Raw genomic sequence first — 11,445 nt, forward strand, 5'->3', positions numbered from 1 at the left:
AGTATCAGGTAGGTCCCTATGGAAATGGATGTTTTTTAACAAATTCTTAAGATAAAATACTCCTAAATCTCTTTAAAAAATTGAAATAAATTAGTAACTTGTTCAAGGGCCATTACACAATCACAAAAATGATGAAGACATGAGCTCATTTGCATTATAGGCCATACAATTTTTGACTTTATGGAAATTACTGTTGCTATTTGGTAGAGAAAATTCTGTTTACCTTCTAATGCAGTGTGAATGGGATGTACATAGATTTGCAGTTATATGGTTTTACATGTTTTGGTTATAATACAACTGCTTGAATGGAAAAATGAAAACAGTGCCAGTTACACATAAACACGTACAAAGCGATAAAAATTTCTTGAGATAAATCATTCCTTGATTTACATTGACTTGTTTTAATTCATGACACAATTCTAGTGTTTGCCAAAAGGTTAATATTCAGGCTTGTTGATCCTGGATTCATGTGTACTCATTGGCTTTCAGTCTGTAATCATTGATGAATTCCAAAATTATGTGTCACAGTATACCCTCCATTTAGCACAAGGCTACAGCACTGAACCAAATAAAACTTGATTTCAAATATTTTTTTTACAAAATTCTGATTTTTCCACATCAACATTCAAATTGAATCATATTTAACAGTAGTAAAACTGAAGGAGTGACATTATTTCATCAGGAGAGGAGTGGGGCTATCCAAATTGATTCTTGGACTAAGACCCATGTGCTAGCACTTGTTAGGTGGTACCTACTGAGCAAATTTAACAGTAACAATCATTTTTTGATAGTCATCAATCTGTTCAACAGCAGAAACGCAGTCTCTCTCCATTCTTATCAGCCTTTCAGCAATCAAATGCCACAAAATGAGATATTTTGGCCAAACCACACCCATCATCACCTATTAGTCAGTCTTTATGATGAAGACTGCCCATTCTAGCATTAAGGCAGTGGATGCTAATACATATTTAACCTCACTTCAACAGTCAGAAGGTGGAGACTTGTTGTGGAACAAGATTTTATGGTATTATCTTCTTGGAAACTATCTGGTGAAGACCGCTAAAATACAGTGAAACTTTTCAAGGAAGAATCATGAAGGACCACTTAATATTTCTTAGATGTTTAAAAACATGTTTTCCCCTTCAACAAGTTATGATGGCATAGGTATTTTGATGGAATATACAAAAAATGAAGATAGAACTACTTTACTTTAATTGAATGGCTTTCTTTGAAATCCAGATTTCTGAAGTTGCACCCGACTAATTGTAAAAAAAAGGCATAATAATGGGAATCAATATTTAGGTCCAAATGAATTGATTGATGACATTTCTCTTTGAAACTGTATCCTCAATACCCACACCTTCAAATGTGACTGGTTGTTAAATGAGAAATCATTTGTAATGCCTTCTGTCCATGACGCCCATGTTCCATCTTTCAGTGGGGCAACATTCAAGATAAAGGTGAATCAATTGTATTCAAGGTATATCAATTGTATTCAAGTTAAATCAATTGTGTGATTGTGGTGTGACATTGAGCATCTGCCTTGTACAGATTCTGCCTTTAATGGGTTCCACTGTATTTGCCATTGTGCCTTCACTCCCACATTTGCAACACCAGCCCTTGGCTCTCACTGCTGCAACTCAACCATTTGGCAGTGACCATGCAAATCCCCCCTCACAAGGCACTACCCAAGGCGCGAGGTGGATGGGGTGGGTCCCCCATTGGCCCTGCTGCCCCCTGGCACAGCTGCTGGTGGTGGCAGGGGATAGTTGCTGCTGAGCACCACCTTGTGTCGGAGGGCTTCTTCGTATGGGGGAGGGGCTGGGATGGGTCCGTCGAGAGGAGGGGGTGCCAGTGGTGGGGGCGATGGAGTTGTTGGCGTAGGGGCACTCGGTATGGCCACCTGGTTGGCGGCGGCACCATTGGGCATGTAGAGGCTTACGCAGGCAGGAGTGGAGTTGGATGACGAGGAGTGGTGGTTGCTGGGTGCTCTCGTACCATTGATGGAAGCTGCACCTCCCTCAAGGCCTGAGAGTGAACCTACAACTGAAGACATATGTGGATCATTCATATTTAAAATTGATTACCAGAGCCTTACATTATGGTATTCCATCTCAACAGTTAAAAGATAATACAATTTTTAAGATATTTTGGAGTTTTAAAAATTAATATGCACCCATTCATGTGTACTCTGGATATTAACACATTCACTGCTGACATTTTTTTGAAAGCTTCCAGTTTGCAGAATATTTTTTTTCATTCAAATGTTTTGTTTACCATTTTAGCTTAGCATATATTTTACAAAATCTTTTGCAAATGAGATAAAGAAAGACATATTCCCCACTTTTGCAAACTCTTGCAAAGCTCACTTTTGAGATCCCATTATAGTTGTGACCTTCTCATGTTCTAGAGTCATAAAATGTAGCCTAAATGGAATTCACCTTTTGTGTTAATGTTATGAGTTTTTGCAAGATGTAAATCCTTATGCTTCATATCCAATGTGCAAATAATAAGAGTTTTACACTGAAGGAAAATCACTTAGTTTCCCCTAGTCCTTTTCCCATCAGTGACTTACATTCCATGCCTGGAAGTCAACATTTTTCTGCCTTTTTTATCTCTCTGAAGTGCATTCAAATTCATTTAATTACAGTTTGTTTTGAATACATCCCATTAATACCTTTGATGGTCAACTGTCATACTATAGCCTCATCAAGGCTGAGCAACTGAAGGGAGAGTGGCTGGCATAATATGAAATGACCATCTCCTTGGTTGTGATTGCGGGGATCCAACTTTAAGCCAGTTTTTTATTTTGCTTATTAAAGAAGAAGGTGAGGAGTCAATAGGGTTAATATTTTAGGGTCAGCAAAACTCAATGATGGCAATGCAGTTTTGACATCAGGAGGGGATCTGACATGCAGTGGGCACTAGGATTGAACTTTATTTGGGTGCAAAACAATTCCTTACCTTGGTAGGAGGTGACCCATGTTGTCCCTGTGTGATGATGTGGTTCCTGTGACGTGTCCTGGCGCCTTCTCCTGTGCCAAAGTTTCCCACTTTGAAGAAGAGAAGAACTCTTTCGTTAAATAATTCCCAAATTTTGAAAGCAAGATATCATTTTTATTCTTAAAATGTTAGAAAATTGAGCATGGTCTGTATTTTATAATGATGCAAATGAATTGGTAGAACTTACCAATTACAAAACAGCTTGATTCCTAGGTACATCATGGCTCCTATTGTCATCACAATTATTCCTGGTATAATTACATCTCTAATTGGGTCAAATTTCCCCCCTGAAATCATTAAGAATATTGTAATAGTAAATGCATATATATGTATATGTATTCATTTATTTATACGCATATATATTGGGAAAGCCTTGGAAAAGCTATAGAAAGCTTTGCAATTCACAAAAACTGTATTACATATTTAAATTTTGCTTAAGTGGTGAGAATATAATTCCATTGCTCAATCACTGAATCATCTGGTGACCAATTCATTTTAGACTTCAATATAAGTACTTATATGTAAGGACAAGAGACAAGCTGTGTTCTTTTTCCTCATGGAGTTGACAAACAAACTATGGCATGTCCCACCACATCAGGTCCAGCTCCTGCCATTGCAGGAAATTAGGAATGTAAACTTTGCCCTAACATAATAAATCCGATTGATCAATCAAAACCAACATGCATGTATAGGTAATTCATTCATCAAATAGGTTTGTCAGATAAACCTCATCAATAGAGCATATGTAAAAGTCATAACTTCATTCAAGAGGTATATTAAAAAAATGTGTCAGTTAATAATGAAGTTGAAAGACATAAAACACAAAAGAGGCCTAATTAATCAACTGCCAAAAGGTGTAAAACACGAGGGTGGTCTGAAAAGTTTCCAACCTAACAAAGATACGAGTCATTTTTTCTGAAATTTTCTTGGCCAGAAACTTTTCAGGCCACCCTCATGTGTCTTGTGAATACCTTTTGTACTGTATATAAAGCATTTTTGGGTTACTGGCAAAACTCTCTGTCTTGAAAGTATTCGTAATGCTCCATGGATGATTGGTGAATAATGATCAATTACCTTTCCTGGTACATGAAAGTATGTTTGGTGCCCGTTTCAAAGCCAAAAAAGAATATTTTGGATGGTGTTTGTATTATCTGGTTGTAATCTTTAAGAAATCAATATCAACCAAAATGATTTCATTGCTACATTGCATTGCATTTTCAACAGCTGTCTTTATCTATAAAATAATGTTTTTCCAAATATTATAGATCTTAATCAATTTGTGGCCACATCCTTGGTGTCAAGTGTTTAGGTCACCTGGAGATGGTTTGGAACATAGAAACTGGTCATTTATCAAATCAATATCCAGTGGAAAAGTGTTATCATTTGATCATTATCTCATGCATTGGGGTTGATAAAGTGGATCGCCATGGCATATAGTTTAATTATCAATTGAAATTAGCTTTATGGAAGCTTGAAATTTGTATATTACTTGGAGTATGTGAAAAAATGGCTGTATTTATGGAAAATAAGGACCTGGAAATTTCATTCCTAGGTCTGGAAAAGTCAGGGAATATTTATTGCCAGACTCAGTGGTCACCCTTTCAAATGAAGCCATACAAGGCCAGAAGGTGATTTCGCCTTCAATAGAATTGCAAATCTTAAATTTTGTCATAATAATAATTCAGACATGGAATAATAAAATAAATAAACAACTATATAAATTCAGTGTTTACGAATAACATATTCATTAAATTTTGGATTCCAGCAATATATTATCAATATATGAATGAAATGTATGAATATATGCAAAGGAAAATTTCTACGCCCATACAAATCTTCGGAAAAGGTAAAAAGAAAAATGATGCTAGGGTTACATAATCAAAATGTTTACTTAATGCTACTGTTTTAGAGCCTCTGCTCAAATTGGTTAGTTCAATTGGAAACACATTGTTGATCACTTACCGTAAACATCATCATCTACTCTATAGCATCTTTTGGATATGATGTCCCATACAAGACCCCTGAAATTTGAAATGAAAATTTTTTTCAGATAAGGATTGACAAATTTCCTTTTTAACTTGAGCTCCAAAAGCAAAAACAAGTGAAATGCTTCTAAGATTTTTCTACCAAGCATTAAAATTCACTTGTGCTGATTGCCTGCTTATCAAGTGGATGATCACTTGAGGAATGAGGCACATCTGAGATTCACACTACGGGACACTAAAGTGGTGTCACCCCATCCATAGCAGCCAGCATATCAGCTACTTACGTTCTCTCCTTCATGGCACCACAGGACCCCCAAGAGACAGGCTCCCCTCAGAGAGAGAGGGAGAGCAATACTCCTGATGACCCCTGCCCTGTCAAACACGCCTCACCTTGCTCCTGCTCAAAATTCACTCACGAGCATGCCGCCACCCCTTGGCAGACAATCCTTCCAACGAGCAACTCATCACCATTTGTGGTCATGCCTTCATTGCAATATAAGTACATTCTTCATGCTTTTATGCTCACTGCACTGTGAAACAATGGTGTCTTCATGTTACTACACCACTCTGATGCACCAGAGAGATGTACTTTTTGTTGAAATCCAGTCCAGGTATTCTTTCCTCAATACACAAAAAGGAATGATTCTGATGAATAGATTTTTCACTGTTACACATTACATTGTGCACTCAAAGGATTGAAATGTCAGGGTTATGTGAGGGGTTGGTTGGAAATGAGACCTTCAAGACATAATAAGGGTAGGTCGCTCGGCTTAGCAAGTTGGCTAATTTCAGCCAACAAGTTAAACTTTGCACATGATTCTAATATTAATATTAACTATGATTCCAAAGTTAAAAAGTTTGAAGGAAAGTTTTTATTGAGCTCTTCATTTCAAATTAAATAAATGAGTAGACTGACTCTACTTAATATCAATCTATGTGAATATAAACTATGCATCAAGAAAATTTGGTCATCATTGGTTAAGTGTTGCAAAGATTCATTTCATTTGTAAAAAAAGTAAAATATTCTGATACTCTTTGAGTTTTTTTTAAAGCTGTTCTGATTCTTAATAATACCCAATTGCAGTTCATAGAAAATTGACAGGAAATTTCACCAGTTTAATTCCAAATATGCTAAATTTTCAACAAATAATGGGAATAAAGCATTTTGCTATAATAATAGAAATATCTTGTGGCTTATAATTGAAGCCAATACTTGGTAAAGGGTTGGTAGCACATTTTCCTTTGCTAATAATCTCTTTCGCTCTTCTCTGCGCTACTGGGGAATCTGCTCTGTTAAAGTCTGACAGTCAATTTTTTCCAGCATCCATTTTAAGAAAAAGTGCTTAATTTGCTTGTGTTTCAATCTAGGGTTGGGTCTAATTTTTGCCTAAGAACATGGGATGATGTCAAATTTGATTCCATTGAAGTTTTACTTTACTTTGTTCCAGGTTAAACCAATTTTGCTCAAGTTTTGTTTAAGATAAGATTGAATCTTAAATTATAATATTTTTTAAAGAAACTGGTCAGCAGTGTTATCCGCTGAATACTGAATGTACAGTGAAATACCAAACTTAATTGAAAGGAAAGGTCCACTAAAGTTACATTTGAAGTTACATCACATTATGCTTTTGAAATCATGGCCATTAAAACTACTTAAACATATTGATTAACTATTTATGACTAGATTTCAATTTTAAAGCATAAAACTGGAGAGATATCAGTTCTAGGTACTTCAGTACTACATTTTTTCTGTTCATTTTTTATGATCTATAAGAAATGTTTTAAAATGTTTAAAAAAATTAATTTTACCCACTGCTTCATATATTAAAATATAATCGTTGACAAATCGTGAGGATCAAATTGCATTTAGAAATGCAATATGAAGATTAGGGGAATGGCCTTAATATTTACCTTCATTTTTTAATGGGAGAAAATTAATATTGAAATTTCTATGAATGGCAAAATTGAAGGCAGTACTTGGAATCAGTTTTCTAAAACCCTACTCCCCAAACAGTAGTGCAAAATGAAATCTCTCTAACATCCAATGAGTAATGATAAATAAAACGTTGATCCTATCACAGAGGGTTAACAAAAACAGAGGAAACCTGAAAGATGTCATGATTTTGCTGCTGGTCAAATTTTCACTGGTTGTCTTTTTTGTATTTAAAATAAGATGGGGAGTGTAGGAAGGGGATGATCAGGATTCCAGGCAAGACTTATGCCCATGGCAAAATCTGTATCAATGGCCATTAGGGTAGAAGATGCATGCATGACATTACTGATGCGCCCTCCAGTCTGACCCAGTTGATACCTTTGTTTTCATCATGACTCAATAGCATGCATCTTGTTTTAAAAATCAAGTTCTCTTCTGTAAACATTTTATTTAACTATTTTTATGGTTGTTGTAAAGGAAGTAAGTTAAAAGTCTGACACCTTCAAAGACTACTCCAAATGGAAAATGAGTACTGATTAGCCCCTGAGGAGCTATACAATTTTATGTGACAAAGCAAGGAACTTACTGGTGTTTTTACAGAACCAAGCAGTAAACATACAGAGTGATTCTTCTATTATCTTGTTTTAGTCAGCAAAATCATGATGAAGACCTAGTTCAGTCAAATTTGTGAGTTTAATTAAATCAGAAATAATACATGATGCATTTACTTTAAATTGCCCATCTTAACACTATTGATATTTTCATAATTATTTGTTCATCCAAATTTGTGGAATTCAAGTGTTTCAGCCAATAAACCACTGAAGTTAGTAAAATAGTATAAATATTCTCTGATGATCCCAAAGAACAAATTCCAAATGAAATTGAAAGTCATTAAATGCATTAGAGTGCACTTGCACCATACCCACCTGAATAACTGCACAAATTTTTTGAATGCCATGTGGAGGTTTTTATTAGCTGTCTGTAGTCAAACTTTGTGTCTCATGAACAGATAGATATCTTGTAATTAGAAATGAAAGTGAAGTCGCATGCACGATTTTAGTTTTTTTAGTCTTGTATAACAGAAAAATAAATTTTGAATTAATTTTTCCATAAACCTCTGATTGAAATCCTAACTTAATGAGGCACTCCAATTAAGGATAATATGATTGGAAAAACAAGGGAACCTATTCATTACTGGAATACAGATGTGAATGTCAATTCATTCAGCAATGGAGTTTTATCGTAAGAAATTCTATTTTACATTAATACCACAGAAAAAAACTCCTGCTATAGATTACATTCTTGACTTTATATTTATATGATTCAAATTACCAGAATCTTAAAGAGGTGCTCAGATACGTATTTGACAGGTGGAAAATTATGGGTCTTAGGGAGTTGGATTTCCTAAGGCAAGTTCAAATGACCCCACAGCACTGTCATGGAAGAAAGATTCCTTCATGTTGCAAGGATCCTCAGCCTTAATGGTTAAAAATTGCACTTATAGAGTGACTTTTGTGGATACAAACATATTACTCCATTACCAGGTATCTTCATTTCAAATGAACTATTTTTGAATATACATTATCTGTAACCACTTCCAAAGCAGATAGCTATGTGTAAGGTAATCCCTCACTTAGATAGTATATTTGAGATTCTATCCAGGAAAAGGTGCTATTCAAGCATGAGTGCTGGTTTCATCTGTAATTTTATGCATAGCCAATGTCAGTTATTATAATTTAAAGGAAATTAATTATGATCCATACAACAAAGGGCGTGTCAGGAGTATATCATGGCATGAACAATTGTTAAATTCATTTAACCTAGTAGTCTTGTGGATTCCCTTTCAATGAACATGGGTTATAAAGTGGCATTTTATTGAGGCATGAAAATGACTTTAATGACTTTTGGTGAAGATAATGAAAGTCAAAAAATTGAAAATGACATGAAAAATTTAAATCAATAAATATTAAAGTATGTACACCAAATGCCATACTTCATATGCTAGCAAACATTCTTCTTGGATTTGGTTATTGTTGATAGTTTATATCCGTTGATGATATCTTTCATGATGTCCACTGATTCTGAAGTTTTTAGATATTTGTAGAGATTTATCACTCACCCTCCCAACATATTCTCTTGTGATGTAAAAAACAGCATACTCCTTTGGTGTTAGTGATTCCAGTATTACATAGAGTTGTGCAACCAAACCAATATGCTCACTTATCCACTGACCTGCATGACCCAATAATTCAGATTCAGTCTCACAGTGAGTTGGCTGGTGAAAATGATGAGACCAGCTATCCAGGGCATCATTCTGATGGAATTCCCCTCCTTTTCACTTTTGCTTCAAATGTTTCTTGGTTACATTACATTGGAACTTTATAAAATGCTTAGCTTACAGTTAGCATGCCCATGTTAGTGACTAGTGAATGAAGCTGAATATGCTTTAGAGACAAATTATGAGGAAATTAAATAAAAAATGGTTAATCAGTGCTAATTTAAATAGTATTAGTGAATTACAGAAGTTTAAAATGAACTCAATTAGAATTTGTGATGAGGATATTTAAGTGCCTTAAGTACCTAAATATTTTCAACAATTTTGGTTGTGGTGGAGAGATATCACATACATGATATTATGGCTACTAATAATAGCTTATACGGGAATGTGAAATAGTATGAATAAGATTATAAAAGCCAAAACCACTCATCATTTCAGTGAAATAACACTATTCACTGCCTTTATGTATGCCGTAGAAGCCACTTTGTAGAATCAACGACCCCTAATAGTTGTTACATTAGCTTGATCAAAATCATAAAAACTGAAATCTATCACTGAATTAGAAGTAATTTTACCATTAATATTATGAGTGAATTTTGCTTTTATGCTTGATATTGAAAATTTCATGAGGCATAGTCATGCGTGATCATATTTTGTCTCCATTGTGAAACATATGGATGGAATAGATGGTTAGAGATATTTTTTTATAATGTCATATTCATAATTATTAAGTTAAGAGCAGCATTAAAAAACATGTCTCCACTTTACTCAGTTTCATTAATATTTCCTGATTGCTAAGATTTGGTTGATATATGCTCAATTAACATGGATAATACTACTTATTGATTTCCTGAGTTATCAAAACTTTGATCATGATATTGGCTTAAATGGTGTTTATTGTGTGATGTTAGCTCCTGCACCCCCCCCCAAAAGTTTAATTTTTCATACTTTTCACCAACCTCTGCCAAATTAGATTTTACCACTTCTAAAAATATTTTCCTTGTCAAACTCTTAGCTCATCTTTTGATCAAATAGGATCTAAATCAAAATTCCAACTCTTGAAATGATTCCCATCCCCAATTCATAATATTTCTCCTAAAGCCTCTGCTCATACAAAGCTCTACTGCCCATATGAGGCTTAGCAAATATTTATATTAAGTATTTTATGACAAACTAGGCAGCAAACAGCCATTAAATATTGGTTAGGGGAGGTAGCTGTTATTATATATTTAAAGTATCAGGTAAAAATTACTTGATAATCAACATATTAAAAATCAATTACATATCTCCTCGTCTATTCTATTGGATTTGAGCATGCTCAGGAATAAAAATATCAATACTACTTTTGTATTGAAAGAAGTTAAATTGTGATCTCACCTTCGACACCTGCATGTCCTTAAATCCAGCCCTACACACACCAAGTTCACATCTCCTGTGCGGCAGTCTAAGTCATCTTGACATTTGTCACCGTGGATACGGGCTGGGAAAGAATGACTTACAAATGTTAAGCTAGTTATGTCATGAATAATTTTAATCTCTTTGAGACAAAGATTCTCTAAGAGTAGTATATCAAACTTAAATAAATCCAAGCATAGACTCTAAGAATATAAATTTATAAAAATAATGATTTAATGAGTAGGGGTGACAAAATATATAAACTAGATGTGCAGTAAAACATACAGAGTTAAAATATACTGGGATCTTGCTTTTTGATATTATTCAGCAATACAATCCAAAATAATAGTTGTTTACCCATCCAGGGATTAAAGCATGTAATACATACATAATATATGGCCCATCAATTAAAAAGTTCAACAACAGCAAAATGTAGGTAAGCATGATCACAAAGATATCACGAAGAAAATAAACAAATATTAGGAGTTATCTCTCTCCAGAAACTCCTGGATCGAATAGAATAGGAATGTTGGTAAGAATTTCCCTTTGAAAAGTGATATCTTGTAAGTTGATTTGAGGTCGTCAAGAACCATTCATAATATTTATCTTAAAGTTCGAATTTCATAAAATGTAAATATCATGAAGTAATCCCAGGAAGCCATTGATTTCTTGTTATTTATTCTGAATGTTCCATTTTTTTCTTCAAATGCAAATGTGTACTAATATTCTATGGCATAATATGCAATTTATTAAAAACTGTGTAGAAAAATAACTCTAATAAATTTTATAATTTTTTTCATATTTCCCCAATTAATTAATAATGAAATGAAAACTGCTTTACTTTTTATGAC

The 11,445-nt window shown here is 34.3% G+C and overlaps 1 protein-coding gene and 1 long non-coding RNA gene across 2 annotated transcripts; both read right to left on the reverse strand.

Moving 5' to 3' along the window:
• Positions 1-1,684: 1,684 nt before the first annotated feature.
• LOC139692528 (uncharacterized) lies at positions 1,685-2,071 on the reverse strand. The gene has a single exon (XM_071590750.1). The coding sequence runs from the start codon at positions 2,069-2,071 to the stop codon at positions 1,685-1,687; it is 387 nt and encodes a 128-aa protein (XP_071446851.1).
• A 1,135-nt stretch (positions 2,072-3,206) lies between these two features.
• LOC139691842 (uncharacterized) lies at positions 3,207-10,660 on the reverse strand. Its single transcript, XR_011701695.1, has 3 exons — positions 10,577-10,660; positions 4,966-5,024; positions 3,207-3,290 (listed from the first exon to the last, which is right to left on the reverse strand). It is a non-coding gene; the product is annotated as an uncharacterized lncRNA (long non-coding RNA).
• Between the last annotated feature and the right edge of the window lie 785 nt (positions 10,661-11,445).

This window comes from Hetaerina americana, unplaced genomic scaffold (assembly GCF_022747635.1).
Source record: "Hetaerina americana unplaced genomic scaffold, ioHetAmer1.1.p SCAF_4, whole genome shotgun sequence".
NCBI lineage: Eukaryota > Metazoa > Arthropoda > Insecta > Odonata > Calopterygidae > Hetaerina > Hetaerina americana.

What these genes read in the sequence shown, in the direction of transcription:
- LOC139692528 (XM_071590750.1), bottom strand. Translation starts at nt 2,071, where the DNA reads ATGAATGATCCACATATGTCTTCAGTTGTAGGTTCACTCTCAGGCCTT.